At 42.1% G+C, this 16,582-nt stretch overlaps 1 protein-coding gene across 1 annotated transcript in view; it reads left to right on the top strand.

The window, feature by feature from the left end:
• FAXC (failed axon connections homolog, metaxin like GST domain containing) overlaps positions 1-16,582 on the top strand; it is a 21,337-nt gene extending 4,755 nt beyond the window's left edge. The window contains exons 3-6 of the mRNA XM_075046663.1: positions 1,557-1,753; positions 8,609-8,826; positions 13,754-13,870; positions 15,455-16,582. Coding sequence (XP_074902764.1) covers positions 1,557-1,753; positions 8,609-8,826; positions 13,754-13,870; positions 15,455-15,738 — 816 coding nt within the window. The 3' untranslated portion in view covers positions 15,739-16,582. The remainder of the gene's footprint in view (positions 1-1,556; positions 1,754-8,608; positions 8,827-13,753; positions 13,871-15,454) is intronic.

The following is a 16,582-nucleotide window of genomic DNA, read 5'->3' as shown; positions in this document are numbered from 1 at the left end:
CAAGTCAGTCTGAGTGCTGAAAGAGCCTTTTTGATGAAGGAAAAGTCTGGAATGTGGAAGGATGGGGTAGTGCTCTCCTTTGTTTCAGGTGTTCAGCAGTTTCAGAGTTTCTTCCATGGACTGGGCTAATAACTCCCACGTCACCCACATGTGCAAGCGAGGTAGATTCAGTTGCTTTATTCACCCATGCAGGGATGCAGGAGATGAGGCATTATATAATCTGGTGTCCCTACCATGCTATTTGTTTGGGCAGAAGTCCCAGAAAAGGCTACAGCCAGAAGGCATTGTTTTCCCAGCAGTGCTACCCGTGTTGTGTGTTTTCATCCACAAGGGAAGAGCCTCCGGGAATGGCCGTGTGTTAGTAGTGCATTGCACATCTGTGTTTTGAGCAGTAGCCAGGATGTTGTGCTCTCAGACTGAGCTGGAGGCACATTCTGGTGTATGCTCCTTGCTGCGAGAGGACCTTAATCCATCTTTAGTGGATTCAGGAAGGAAAAATACTTGAGACCCAAACAGGTCAGTCCAGAACTGCTAACCCTAAACCTCCAGCAATTAGGAGCTGGATCCCAAAATGCTTAGTGTGACTGCCAGAGACTGAGTGCTGAGCCTTTATTATGAGCCTTTATGGTTTGGCCTTCTGAGCTAGGTTTTTTCATTCACTAAATAACTGGATGTGAGAGTGGGAATCGCAAGAAAGGAAGAAAGCTCTGACTTCAGGGGTAAGAGAGAATTGAAGTAAAATGTCTGATCACGTTTTGGAAGCCAGCAATTCTTCTTGTGTTTGTCAGAGGAGACATAAAATCTCTAATCTCTGTGTTTCACCTTCTCTAACTGTAAAATGGGGAAAATACATTGCTACTTCTCTGTGAGTGTTATGCTGAGCAGATGTACCAGTATTCAGCAATGTTTGCTTTGTGATGCGCTAGTACTGTGCTGGGCTTTCAGAGACCCAATTGTAACAAGTGTGTCTGTAAAGGTATGAGATTTCTAAGTTATGAAGTTGCAGAAGCATATGTAAAGGCACGTTTCCCTCCTGCTCAGTGAGGGAATAATATGTCTTTCTTTATATGGTTGTGATTGTGTGTGTTTTATCCTTGGAGGTAATGCAGCTATCTGAGATAGGTAGTGAATTAATCTTTATAAAATACTTTTAACATGAAAAGTGCTGTTCTGTGCAAGAGCCAAATTTAGTTGTGAGTCCTGTGATTAAAAACTTGTTTAGAATAACTGACTCAGTGTTTGGGAGATTTGAGCATTTCCAACCCTTAAATAACCTGGATACTTAAGTAATATTATATCACATGGGATCCAACATAAAAGCATATACCTTGCAAGACCTGGAAATAATTTTATCTGAATTGTCATATAGGGTAAAGCTGTTACTCTGATTGAACAGCTACCACTAGTCTAAAGTATTAATTAAAAAAAAGTTTGTTGGATAATGTTGCCTTTAAAAAACACAGAAAAATATTTAAAAAGCTTTATTCTCATTGAAACAGAACCTGAAGGGCCTTTTTTGTCTGTATGTTTGTTTGTTTACTTGCTTTTTTTCTTAGAACTATTTTGATGGAAAACTTTCCCCTCAAGGGAAAATGCCTTGGATTGAATACAATCACAAGAAAGTGTCTGGCACTGAGTTCATTATTGACTTTTTGGAAGAGAAACTTGGAGTGAATTTAAATAAACACCTTGGTCCGCATGAAAGAGCTGTTTCCAGAGCTGTGACAAAAATGGTGGAGGAGCACTTCTACTGGTAAGCTTGCATGGCGAAGCTGGCTGTGTTCTTGTGCTCTCAGATCTGCCCCTTTGCTTGTGCCTGGATGTGAATACTTATTTTCTCTTGCAGAAAGCTTGGGTACCCAATTATTAATTTCACAACTCTCTTCACCCTAGAAAACTGCTGCTTTCTGTGTACGCTAGTATGAGCTGGGGGTAACTCCCCTGAGATTTGTGCTGTGCAGGCAAGGTAAGGGGACAGGCTCTTTGCCTGCAGCTTTGCAGAACGGAGCAGCAGTGGGCTGTTCCTCTGTCCTGTTTCATGTGACCTCTGTATAGAAACAGCCTCGTTAATAAAGAGCAAAAAATCAAGATGGCTGAATACATTTGTGGTTTGGGGGGGGAGGGGAACTAATCCAGCATTCAGCGTGAATCCAGAATATTGTGTTCTTACAGTTACTGATTTTAATTATCTGTGTGTGTGATTATAATATGGATTGTTTCCTTTTCGGTAACACAGGATACTCCTGTTAATATGTATTGTTGGCAACACTGACAGTAGATAGGATACAGCATTAGTCACAGTATCCTGAGAAGCTGAAGTATGTATATGAATGGAAAACATAAATATAACCTTGCTGGTACTTTGTGTTTTACTGACACCTTTGAAAATAATACTCCCCACTTTACATTTCAGTCCTTTTTAAGTGCCCTTTCCAGTCTGGATTCATAGAAGTAGCAGGTGGACATGTATCTTGGATGCTGCATTGGCTGCCTCAGCAGGCACAAGGCTTTTTCCCAGTAGTTTGCTTTCTAGCATGCATTTAAGTCCTTGCTGTATTAAGTCTTGCATTTATGTTGCACTTTTTTTCTTCAAAACAATGTGTGATTTTAAGTTGAATGCATTTATGTGCTTTTTCTTTCACCTTGTGATCGAAGATGAGCAGCAACATGTGTACATATAGTTCTTCAAATAACTTTTAGTGTTTCCTGGGAGCAATTTTAGCATTCAGGAGGCAGATTTAAATGATATGGTTTAGAAATGTAATCCCTGCCTTCCAGGAAGCGTGACCTTCACCAATTCTACCCATCTGCAGTGCCGTAGCCTCAAAAATATGACTCAAGTAGCCTGCAAATATAACTTTTTTTGTTCATTTTTCCCTCCTCAATGATTATAGCCGCCAAAGGGAAGATGAGGCCTTTTAATCCCCTAACGCTCCATCTCCTTGCCTTAGTGTTGGTTGTTTTGCGGTCCATAGACTTAACTGCTTTAAATGTAACATTACTGATGACAGACTTACACTGCTGTTGTGTCTCAATTACAAATTGCGCTTTCCTCTGTGAAGCTGTTGTCTGTCCATCCAGGCTCCCTCTGAGCTGACTCAGCGCTGCTGGGCATGACATAGGGGAGCATGGGGGACAGGTACTGCAAATTCAGGTGCTGACCCGGGGAGATGACATTGAAATGGGTCGACAAAGCTAGACCAAGTAAGAATAGAGATGTGCATGCCTGGATGTATATCCCTGTTGCCTTTCCTGTTTAGTCACACGGTTGAGTTTCCCTAAGGCATGTATTTTTGCTGCAGTGTAGTAAAACATCCAACTGTAAGTCTTACTGTATGTCCCTGCTGTGTGGCTGTACCAGAGGCTTGCTATATTGGTGAGGTTACACCATGCTGGTTCTCTGTACTAGGCAAAGCCTGAGCTATGAGGCATCACAGTTGGACCGCTGTAATTCCTGGATAATAACTTTAACCATTCTGTAGTTACACCAAAATAAAATCAGGCTTTAGCTGTGTAGGGCCGCATTTCTCCCTGACAGCATTGCATCTGTGGTTGTGGGATCCCTTCACATTGGTCCTTGAACCTGCCCACTTCCCACCAGACGCTTAGCGTTTGTTCATGGTGTCCTCAGGTCCCATGGTGAGGAATTTGTAACAGTGATTGCCTTTCTGCAGAATAAGATCTATAAAATCAAGCTTCCAAAGCAAGTGATATAAAATGTGATTCATACTGTTTCATTGCCAGCAGCATGCAAAGTAGCTTCATGATAAATAAGTAATACTGTAGTACATTTATCGAACAAAGAAGCAGAGTACATCCTGTGGTGTGCTGTCTCTGGATGGAACTAATCCTAGTGGGTGCTCATCTTCACCAATTAGTGCCTCTTACAGGTAGAAATGGCTGCTCTGGATGGAGTTGAGAGCAATGCAGGGCAGTTGTGAACCTCAGCCTCTAGACACCCTGCCTCCACCCCAGGCTGCTGTGCCTGGCAGGGGTCAGGCAAACAGCCAGCAAGTGAGTGTGCCTATTTTTGTGCAGGGATTAGAGCATATCTCCGAGATGCACGAGATGCAGGGAAGAGGTGGGAGTGGACCAATTTGTTGCTCTCGTCCTGGGTCCTGGGTCTGGTACAGACTTTTGTCATGTGCTGAAGGGTTGCCCTGGGTCGCCTCCACTGCCTGCAGCAACCCGTGGGCCCTCAGAAACCAGCGGGGCGCCCACAGCCGAATTAAGGACGTGTTGAGTTTTTGGTGTATCTGCAGCACGTTTGTGGGATTGGACCTCTGTGTAAGATGGGTCGAGGACACCTGATTCTCATGTCCTTCTGCTGCTGGCATGGTGGGCTCGGTGGCACTGCCGGCATTCAAGCCAGGCAGGTCCTGGTGCCTGGAGGGCTAGCAGTCCCTGCAAGGTGCTTTCTGGCACTTTAATCTCAGGAGACGAGTCTGAGATCAGTGACACTAATGTGCTTAGTGAGAACCTAAAGCCTTGAATATGCAGCTTAACAAATTAACCTGTTAGATTGGTTTAGCTGTATTGTCAAACACAACCTTTGTGATTTCTAAGTGTATGTGCATATATACACGTATATATTTAACTCATTTCTTGCTTTGTCTTTCAAGAAGACCGTGTAAATATCACATATGTGATGAGTGCTTGAAGTACAGGAAAAGCATGGTATGAGAATACAAATGAATCTGACTTTGGTAGGTATTCAGACTTGCCATATATTAAACATAAAATATGTTTATAATATAAATATGTTTAAATACATCAAGCCACTTGGAAGAGCAATGTCTCTCCTGCTATTAAAAATGATGAGGCTTGAATGCCACTGGTGGCTTAAAAGCCAGTTGCTCTGGGAAATCACACAGCAGGTGGGGTTTCTACAGCTGATTGTGGAATGAATTTGTTATAATCCTTTTGTATATCTAGAAATTCCAGTCTGCACAGGTTCAGATAGGAAAAATAACCCCCAGTTTACATCCTTGTGAACACCTCCCCCTCGCCTTGATGTTCAGACAGTTTGGGGATAATCAGGCAAGCCGCTGATGGTGAGTCACTTTCTCCATCTCCTCTCCTGATTTATGTATTGAGGCCAAAGCTGCTGTTACATTTAGACTTCAGATTTGCTTCACCCCTGCAGCATTGCTCTTTAATGTGTTATTGTTTTATTTATACTCTAAAATTTTTACAGATGTGCTGGCACAAATGGGAACGTTAATGTTTCCCAAAACGCTCAGTTCAGGCCAATATTTAAAATAATTGTCATCCTATAAATGCTAACTGTAGTTTAAAATGTATAGTTATGCTGAAGTATGTTATGTAGACTACCTGATTTCTGGCATTTCCTAACCTTTTGTAATGTTGGTGATACTCTAGTAATGTAGTCTGAGCAGGGGGGTGATGGGTGGGATTAAATGCAGAAGAGCATGTTTTGGTAGGAAGCACAGATTAATGAACCTTTGAATAGAGTTATTTTAACAAAGTGCTTGTAAAGCCAGCTTTAAAAGTGCTTTAAACTGTCTCTTTGAATCTGAGCCTACTTTTTTCTTTGCTTTTGTGTGCTCAGAAACATAAAATTTTAGAAGTAGACTCTGTGGTTGTCTATTTAGCTGCCTTCATTGCCCGTGTAAATTTGAGATTTTGGACATGTGACAACTTTACTCATTCAAAGTGACAAGCAGATGTCTAAGATTGGGCTTGACAGTTTAGCCTAAGCAGGATTACCTAAATCCTGTGCAGTTCTGCTCTTCCTGCATTGCTGTCCTGATCATTAAACACTTGTTTGATTTCTGCCTCTTCCAGACCCAAAGACCTTCTCCCCCAGAGCAAATGAGTGCGAGGGAAATGTATTTGTACTTTAAAGTATAGGCTAATTGGCTTTGTGGGAAACCTTGTTCATCCCATCTCATGAAATTAAAACCATCCTGGATGTGGCTGCTCATTCTTGGTGCGGTGCCAGGTTGTTGGTGGGGTTGGAGTGAACAATAGTGATGGCAAGTCCATAGGGCCAAGTTAGTTTTGTGTGACTGGGGTGACTTTTAAAAAATGCTGCAGCAGAGTCTCCTCTCTTCTTTTTCCATTTTTTTTTGGCTTCTTTTTTCTTGTTGTCCCTCTCTGTGGCCAGGCCTGTTGTCCTAAAGCAACTAAGTTGTGTTGCAGAGTTGCTGGGTGAAACCTGTCAGGTCCATGCTGGGGAAGGAGGGTCTTTGCAGCGAGACACACAGCAGTGCTCTCGGAGAGCAAGTTTTTCTTAGCTTATTCAAGTAATAAATAATAATTTACAGATATAGATAGTATTTGTAATTATTTCCCAGTGTTTGCATCGAGACCAGAGCTTTATTTCCTATTCAGAGCTGTACCTGCACAAAGGACCTTGTCCTTTCCCAGACTTGTGAAACATGACTACTGAAACGTTGTGCTCTGTGGAGCGCCCTTATGCTTTCAGCCCAGTCTTCTTTCCATCCTTCTTAAATTCTGTTTTACCTTTGTTCTGGGAGTGAGGCAGTCTTGCACCACATCTTCTAGCCAAAGTTAATACTTCTGGAGTTTCAGTAGCTGTTTACTCCTGTGCTTGCTGGCTTCACATTACCTCTTTTGAGCTGGTGCCTCTCACTAAATCTGGCTGTGTTTCAAACTCTGCTGTGCTGAAACCAGCCCGATGACTTGAGTTGATCCATCCATTTTGAAAAAAAATGGTTGTGCGGAACACCCCCATTCAAAGAGTGGTACTGAAGCGTGTGAAACGTCAGCGGGATGCTTTTGTCATATTAATACAGTGCAAGAGGTTGTGGAGAAGACTGTTGGGGATAAAAGCCATCAGAAACATAGCAGGTGCATTTTTGTTCTTGCATTTACTGTTCATGCATTTGCAATAAAACCTGCACTTGCCTCACTGTTACTGACTTTAGTGAAATCAATTTGAGCAGAAGGCATTGTCCTGCAGTAGACAATTTTTAATAGAATTAAAAAATCTTTTACCCACTCTGTTGGGAGCATTCTAAATTTGAGCTATAAGTGGATTATTTTTTTTTCAGCTGTTATGCCAAATATTTTCCTTTTACCTCATGATATTAGTAATTCAAGTGAAGAATCTGTGAAAACTTGAAGCTTAGAACATTTTCATGGTGTAAACGTAATTGTTCCCTGATGGTAGTGCTGAATTCAGCTTCTGTTAGTGACATACAGGAGTTTGATAAAACATACATTTAAAAAAAAAATTCACAGGAGTTCTCCAGGACATACTGCCTTTTTTTTTTTTTTCTTTTTCTTGAATTAGGCAATCCATATCAGCACTAAGGAAATCGGGTGCAGTTAGAAATATGTACAATGATAAAACTGAAGTCATATTCCAAACTAAAACAATGGAGCTCCTATCATATTGGAAATGAAAACATTTGATTATTAAGTTAATATAATTGTGTACATGAACTTGCAACTTTTGGTATTTTAACTTTTCAATCTAGCTTCACTAGTTTATCATGTCTCCATGAGCCTGTTTTCATATGATCTCAAATATGTAAATCCACTTTCAGATTTTTCAGTTTGGAAATTGCTACAAACATAATGGAATGTGGGTATCAACTCCTAGTGTTTCTGAGATCCTGTTGCCTTCATAGGTTTGTCATGTTTACTTTGAAATGTCTTTGGCCCTTTTTCCAACATCGCTTGAACTTGGTGACAAAAGTGATATGGTCTTTTTGATTTCTTGGTTATGTCAGGAGATACTAGATGTTAAAAAAGTTAATGTTTCTTTTTTCATAAACTTCTTGAGTAGTGACAGCAACAAATCAATTTTTTGTTTGCCTACAATATTAGCAAAGAACAAAAATTCATGTAGGAAACAAATTTCATCTGGTAAGACAAATTTTTATAAAAAGACCTTTCAAAATAATATATTTGCCATTCAATAAAGCTGAAATACAGCCTGAAATACAACAGTCCTTCAGAAATATCTCTCTCATAAAATCAATGTTTTGGAGAGGAAAAAATACAGTGGAAAACCAACCCAATAACAACCATCCCTTCATTTCTGTTATTTTATTTTTAAAAGATTGTGTCATTATTAGTTTCTGAGGAGAGCAGAGATCTTCTGAAAAATGACTGCTACAATATTTATGTTGGGGCAGAGTTACTGCTTGGCTAAGTTTCAGCAGTATAGAAAGCAAGGAGAACAGGTTGGTGGGAAAGATTGGTTTCTTTGTGGGCTGTTTTGTTGTTGTTTTCCCCAGGCCTGTGCAGTCAATCACCTTGAGCTAATAAATCCTTTTGGCACTGCATTTTGTTATGTGAGTTTAGCAGAATTCTGCAGCTTTTATTTTATATTTCAATGCAAATCTCATTTTCTCTTGAAGTGAGTCATGACTTACTGAGAGAATAAGCACTGGGCAGTCTGCGTAAGTATTGCAAAGTCAGTTTTCTCTGCTGTCACTCTCTGAGTTGCATCAGGGTCTACTCTTTACTGGAAACTACCTCTCCATCAGGGCAGTGAGCACTCAGCCTTAAGAAAGCTCGCCGCCTAACCTTTGTGTGAGCCTTTGCAGGGTGGTGATGGGCTGCTGACAGAAGTATTGCACTGCTATAACTTATTTTCACATCCTTCTAGGACTTTAGCTTATTGCCAGTGGGTGGAAAATCTTCATGAGACGCAAAAGATGGTTTCACTTTTTGGCCCCTTCAGTGACTTGCTGAAGTGGATCCTCTGCCATCTGACCAAAGGGATTGTGAAGCGGGAAATGTACGGCCATGGCATTGGCCGCTTCTCGGAGGAGGAGATGTACACGCTGATGGAGAAGGACATGCGGACTCTAGCAGGCCTCCTGGGTAACGTACAGCCGAGTTACATGTGTTCTGTTTGTTCACAACCTGCTGTCCACAGGATGAAATTGACTGCGAGTGCTTTCTGGCAGCTTGGTCACATACACAAATAATCTCATTTGCCAGTACGTAGAGTCCACACTGCTGCTGTCATTCAGTGCCACCCTTGCTCTGGCAGGGACAGTGTTCCTTTCCCCACTGTTGGCTACCTAATTGTGTCTCCAGAGGGGTAAATGGCTTTCTTCTGTGAGCACCCAGTATGTGTATCTAGAGGACCAGAATGTGGCCTGTGATTTTGGAAGAGCATTTTGCTATGTGAATTTAGGAAAACGTAGTGTTTAGTTCTTCAGATGAAACCTCTTATTTATATATTGGGGGGAGGGGGTCTTTGTTGTATTTGGTTGGTGTTAGCAGCTTTATTCAAAACTTCATTCAAAACTGCTAGTAGGAGATGGGTCCTGTGCCAGAACAGGTGGTTTTAGGCTGCTTGGTTGTCATGGGTGGATCTCATAGGGTTAGTCTTAAGGTTGACCTCCGTTAGAACCACATGAGCCTCATTTCTGTTTTGTAACTCAGGCTGAAATCTGCACTGGAGCTGTTTATGCTGTGCTTCTTGCCTTGCAGTCTGCTTAAAGCTAACCATATTGTGCTTCTGTGTAAAGTTTGCATTTTGAGGAATTGTTTGGGGCAGATGGTCACTTCCCTTGAGCTTGTGTCTCTTTTGCAGAAGGAACCAAGAGAGACAGTACCTGTGTGGCTGCTTTGTTCCCTGTTATGATTGCTTTAAAGAGGTGGCTGAGTGGAGGGTAGGAGGGATGCCTCCTTGCCCTGCACTCCTGAGGGAGGATATATTATAGTGCACATGCTCGAAGTAGGTAAGTGTGGAGTGGATGGAGGGCGCAAGGTGAGGAGAGCCCAGCAGAAGGCAGAAACTAAGTGCTTGCTGAGACAGGGAAGGAAGAGATACTTCTGCACTTCCAAGGTGTTTTGGAAACAAAGATGTTTGCAGAGGACCTAGGTTGGGCTGTATAGAGTTTTCTATAACTTTTTTCTGAAGCAAACCTGCTGTATTGCTGGATTGGGAGCAAGGTGGAAAAAAGACATGTGATGCATGGGCACATTGGGCAAGGGGGAGGTTTGTTGACAGCTCCTCTTGGGTCAACACTTTCTCATGCTGCATTTTGTTAACAGAAAAAGTTACCGATTCTAGTGCCTCTCCGAAGAAAACCTGGTTTTGGAGCTTAAGAGGTCCTTTATCTTTCTGGGGGAGGGAGGGAGCAGGTCATTTTAGAAGAGGTCTGGGCACATCTGCTGCAGAGCTGTGGCCAGCTCAAGTGCCCTCAACTGTGGGACTACTGTTGCTGTAGCTTCAAAGTTGGCACTGTGTGGCTCCATGCATGTTGCAGAGAGGAATAGGGTTGGAACAGGAGCTGGAGCCAGTTCAACATATGACTTGGGAGCAGGGGTTTTATTTTTACTTCCAGATTACTGATGAGAATGTTGTGCCTTGTGTACTTCAAAACACCTTGATGGGCATCTGCTGTATTCCTGTTATTTTACTACATTACCACCTGAATATTGTACAATTTTTTTTCATCTTCCCCTCTGAAACAGATGTCAGATTAATCACTGTACAGTTATGTGAATCATTATATTTGCCCTTTTATTGGTGCATTTGTCTGCTTTTCTACAATTGCCTTGATTTTCCATTAACACCAGCATGTTCAGCTTTTCTCCAGCCAGCTGTTTATGGTTGGGTCTAGTAACTGTGGCCTCTGGGTAGTAGCCTGGGATGGGGACAGGAGGTGGGATGAGGACTTCTAGCCTGACTGGAGACTCTCCTGTTTCACAGGGTGGAGGAGAAGGCGGTCAGTCAGCCTATTGCCTGCACAAAAATCTTTGTGAGATTCCTTTCCACATATATGTGCCCTTGTATTTTCCCAGAAGAGGAAGCAGTTGGGATTTTGGCTGTGAGAGGGCTATCTTAAGAGCTTAAAAAGGATGCCTATCATGCAGAATAGCTGCACATACCAAACTGTAGCTGTCAGTCATCAGGCATATCAGATTAATGTTCCCCATTTTTTAACAGAGACCATTCCCACAGGAACAAGAATAATTTTTAAATTCCAAGAGCTGCTTCCAGAGGATGATAACTTGGCAGCTGCCAGGTCTTGTGACACTCGTTTTGACATTCCCAGTCACATCTTGGATGCTTTTTTCTTTCTTTTTCATTTCTGAGAATCATTTTTCCTTCTCCCATGTACCTCTTTCCCTAACAGACTCTACCAGATCTCTTATAAAAGAAACTGGAACTAATCCTCCTGTGATGGATCAGTCTGCCCTGTTGGTATCATCTTGCTCTCTGTCCTGCAGTCTTTAAAGCACAAATGGGATTTCCTTGTGTTGTAGTAGTTTCCTACTGCTTGGTAGTAGTGTAAGGAAGTGGGGGGAACTGGGCATATGAACTAGCAATAATGAAAAATATACATTTTGATAATTATTTAAAAGATGCAAGTGAGTGAGTGGTGCCCGTAAATCTGTTGGTGCCTTCTCAGCTGTCTGCCTCCCTCAGGCTTTTGGGTAAATGGGGATTTTGAGCAGGGAGTTGCAGGGCAGCAGCTGCCTGAACTGGCTTTTGAAAAGCATTTGATGTTTTGTGGAGGGCAGGGGTGCTCAGAGCACAGAGGTGGGACTAACCTGAATGCAGGCCCCTAATGCTAGTTGAAATGCCCTGCAGCAGCCTGTACATGCTGCTGTGGAAGGATGTAGGTCTCCTGCTGGCCCATCTCATAGATCTGTCTTTTGCCAGGGTTACTTGAAGTAGTGCTGAAGTAGCTGCTTTTTAATCCTCTGGTGCATGCATTCTTAAATAGCAGGGCTGTGTGCTGTCAAATCCCTGGGCAGTACAAATTTGATCCAAGTCCAGTGTGACCAGGTGATTGCATTTCTGTTGGATTAGCTAGGGGATGCAGCGAGGTGTTTGAGATTAGCACTGTGGCAGCCTTGATGTGACAGGCGCTGTGTAATCTGGCATAAAACTATATGCTGAGAGAAGGTGTCTGGTCTGTCAGAAAGTCTTCTGGAAAAAAGTTGTACTGGAAGTTTTGGGAACAGATCGGAACTGGTAGAAAGAAATGTGCTTGGAGGCTGTGTGATGCAGTGCAGGGTGACCTAAACCCATATTTACAGTTTTACGGAACCACAGCTCTATTTCCTCCTCTTCCCCTTTGTTGCCACGCACCTGAAGGTGCAGGTGTTGTGCCTGGGGAACCATTGTGTTTGCAAGAGTGAGATGGTTCAGTCCTCACTCACTGCCTGCCTTAGTTGTAGTGAGATGGAAATGGCAGTATTATTTCCCAGCACAACATTATTATGGATTGAGTCTCAGAACCAGTTGTGTGGTGCTAAATTCCTAGTGTTGGCCTATAACTGTGGTTTGGGGACCAATTTTTGAGCTGTGTTTGAGGTCAATGAATGCTAGGCATCAGATAAATACTGCAGAGACACAACATTTACCTTGTACATGGTTTTCAAACAGTAGATTGATGCAACTGGGGAGATGTGAAGGAGCTGGGGAGAGTTAACTCCATGTTAAAATTACATCTGACAGGCTAGAGGAGGTTATTGTTACTGGTTATTCCTGAGCTTTGCTATGCTACAGTACAGGGAGATGACAGTATTCCTTGTACTATACTCTGGAATTGGATGCATTTTACTGCTGGACAGTTTTTCTAAACTCACTCAACTCTAACATTTAATAACTTGCTGAATTACAGGCAGCTTATATTGGGCAGGGGAATAATGTCCTGGGGAGATGGGATAACTGGATTTGGAGAATTCAGTTATGTACCACATTTCACAGAGTTTTTAGCACTTTGGGCCAAGGCAGGGACAGTGCAACCATCTAACCTGCCCTCTGCAATACTGCATGTTTCACCTGTGTGCCACGTGCAGTCTTTGCTCCAGGTCTTGTGCCTGTGATGAGGAAATGAGTTTATACTGGATGTTTCTTTGCAAGCGGTGGCTTTGAAACGTGATTTTCTTCCCTGTCTTAAGTAGTTATCCATCTGTTTGTGCTGTGGTGGCCACTTAGGACCATCATGGCATTGGGGTGCCCAGAGGGGTAAGCAGAATAGCAGTGTGGAGCAGACATGCCATTCCTCTGGACCAGGCCAGTCCCAAGCGGCTGCTGTTTCACTTGCCTGCCGGCATGCCTGATGTGCCTCTGGTCCCTGCAAGGTAGAAACCAGTGTTTGGGGGTGGGGACACCACACTGGTGGTGGGTGAGAGGAGCTGTTCACTCCTGCCTGCAGCTGTGTCCTCCTGGAGATGCAGGTCATTTTGGAGCAGTCACTGCCAGCCTGACTGGTGCATTGGTTTCAGCCTGAACAAATGGTGGGAGAGGAGAGCTTTGGGTACAACTTTGGTTTTTTTTGTGTGATCAGATGAGTTACCTGAAACTGAATCTGCACACATGAGAGATACAGGGTGGCCAGCTTCTTTCAGCAAGTGCATTCATGATTTTTAACCATGGCTGGATGATTTTGAGTTTGCACCAAAGGAGAAAATCATGCTTTTGGGCACCTGCTGGCTGCAGAGGAGATTTTAAATGTAGCAGAACTAGTGCAGTGTGTATGCACTGCTAGCTGTGATGAGTGGAGGTTACTTGGCCAGTGGTGGCTCTGTTAATGGCCTAGTTCGAGAAGCGGTGAACACAGGGGAAGCTGTAGTAATGGATTTCACCTCCTGAACCCTAGCAGCAGCTTTTGAACTGTATTCAACATTGAATCCCTGTCTTTGAACCAGTGAACCTTTTCAGCTAAATGATTTCAGTAAAAAAAAAAAAAAGCTAAAGATTTAACCAGGGTAAATTTTTTTTTTAAGTGGGGAGAAGGGACATCCAGTTGAGAAATGTTTGCTGTTGTATTCACAGGTGACAAGAAGTATATTATGGGACCAAACGTTTCCACCGTTGATGCCACTGTCTTCGGGCATCTGGCACAGGCAATGTGGACACTACCAGGGACTCGACCAGAGAGACTAATCAAAGGTAAGGAAGCTTAAGTGATCTCTGATGAAAAACTCTTGGTGGCATTTGCCACATTTAAACTTGGAGCACCTTGTAAAGACAGTTGAAGACTGCAGCAGCACTTCAACTGCATCGCAGGCTGTTCTTGCCTTTGATGTAGCATTTGTATCCTGTAATGTTGTTTTCTCTTAAAATTCTTGTTTGTTTTCTCTTTAATGTTTTACACGATAATTGTTTCTATTCCTGTACTCGATCTTTTCCCTGTTTAACATAGCAAAGACTGAATGCCTCTAAGGAGTGAATGCTGGGTAAAGTATGAGAAGACAGAAGCATAACCATGAGCCAAATTCTGCTGAACTGAGTAGTTTCATTGACAGTAGAACTGCAACTGCTATTGTCCCACTGAAATTACAGCCTTTGCTGTTACTGAAGATGCTGGGCAAGGAAAAAGTCCAGCCTGACTTTGGAGTCCCTGTGTTTTTGCATGAATTGGAAACCACCATACCCCTTCCCTCCACACATTTTTTTTTTCTTTTTTTCTTGTGGGATGGCATAGGCATGTGAAAGTAGCCTTGCATCTCTTTTCAGAATAGATCCATGTGGTATGAAAAATGGAAAGAGCTAAGGAGGAAAAGGATGGGAAATAGGTGTAAAAGGAATGAATGTGACCTGTAGATCTACTTTGCGCAAGAGAGCTACTAAAGCAATAGTTAGGAGGCATAGACTTGCTCATTATTAAAACTGAGGAAGAAAACACTTGACATAAGGACATAAGTATTGTCTATACAGTTCTTCCCCTTGATGTCTGGGGAATCACAGGTAAAATTCTGAAGGGTCCATGGCTTTCAAGGAATACTGTGTTGTTTGAACTAGTTTGTCTCTAATGAAAATAAATAGATGGTAATACATGCAAATACCCAAGGAGTATGGATGATTCTCTGTACCCATCCACCTACTCATGCTATTGTGAGTGCAGGTTTCACATACACATTCCCTTTAATATACTATTATTTCTTTGTTCTTTGAAGTTTTTTGTAACTTCTTCTTTAAGCACACTCTAAGTGTACATGTATGTGTAAACATAAGGGGTAAGGTACTAAGGCTAGGAACGTGAGGGGTGAGCCAGTGACATATAAAAACTTAGATGTGAATTTATCTTGCAGACAACGCTGCCATCTGGTGGTGGAAAATCCAAATTAACTATGTTTTACACTGTATTGTGTATATAGGATCGAATTCTGTCGTTAGAAACCAAGTTTCTGCAACATAAGCAAGAATATTACTGTGCAAAACTTACAGTATTAGTATCTTGTCTTGATTTATTTCTGCAGAGGTTGAATTGGGGATAGTTATTTTGCTACATGCATTTATGATCATTCCAGTGTAACCCTTCTTGTATGTTTGTTAATAATACGTGTTTTAAGTTACATGAAAGTTACAAACAGAGCTGCTAAGAGGATTGATGGGATCTTGGTATTTTGAAATCTTTTTGGAAGGAGTCTGCACAATTAGTTTCCAAACAGCGCTAATGTTTCTGCATCAGCAGGTGAGTTAGAGCATTATTGACTGGATGTATTTACTGGAGTCTGTTGTGCTGTGTTGCAGGTGAACTGATTAACCTTGCTATGTATTGTGAAAGAATAAGGAGGAAATTTTGGCCAGAATGGCACCATGATGATGATAACACTCTGTATGAATCTGAGGAAAGCAGCGAAGCAAGCAAGACTTACTCCCCTTTGCAGGACTTCAGTTTTTATTCAAGGACAGAAACATTTGATGAGGAAGGGAACAGTATTTCTCAAACCCCTGACACAGATTACACTGGACACTCCCTCTTTGATTCGGATGTGGACATGGATGAGTACAGAGATCATGAACAATGCAAGTGATGCGTACAAGCATCTCCCATTTTGAAGACAAGCTGTTTCTTGGGATTAGTCTGATTTATTTTCTCCTTCAGGTCAGGAAGAGGTTTATACCGCTTTGGAAGAGACTGTTGTGCTTTGACTCAGCTGTCACATGTTACCTGGACTATTTCAACCTTATTTCATTTTGTGTAACTGTTCAGGTGGAACCAAGGTAAACAGTTATTTAAAACACACATGGGCAAACTGGAGGTCCAGAGGGCAACAGGACTGTTCAATCTATGTTTTTGTTCATGTTCAAAACCAGATCCTGTAACCAGGTGGGACAGATCTCTGGGAAGTGGAGCATTTGTCAGAGCTGGTTTGTGTTGATATCTTATCTTTTTAGGAATGAGTTGAGGACAAAAATGGAAGAGGCATGACTGGCACACCTTTCTCCCATGGAAGAAAATGATTGATGCTGTATTGATTTCATGGAGTTTTGGGAGGGGATTTTATTTGATAGCTACCTGTACTCTGGGTGCATATGTTATTACAGTGTCTGTAGGAAACAGCTGCTCCCGGTTCTTTTGGAGACGGTTGAGGAAGACAGGAAGAAAACGTATTCCTACAGAAAGGAGCTTTTTAGTGTTTCTTGTTCTTTGCAGAAGATTGAAATCGCTACTCGAGAATATTTTTATTCAGAAGGGAGATGTCAGTTTTAATGTATAATCTTCCAAACACTCATCTGAAATGCGTGTTGGCCAAATTTCTTCTGTGTTTCAAATTATTATTATTATGTTTTTACTTCCTGCCACTGGCTGTTGTCTGCTATTGCTAGGCAAGGCTAAAGAATTGGGATTTGTTAGTAAAAATCTGGTGCATCTCA

This window comes from Buteo buteo, chromosome 15 (assembly GCF_964188355.1).
Source record: "Buteo buteo chromosome 15, bButBut1.hap1.1, whole genome shotgun sequence".
NCBI classification, from domain to species: domain Eukaryota; kingdom Metazoa; phylum Chordata; class Aves; order Accipitriformes; family Accipitridae; genus Buteo; species Buteo buteo.
The sequence above is the reverse complement of the archived record's forward strand: the minus strand, read 5'-3'. Positions and strand labels throughout refer to the sequence as shown.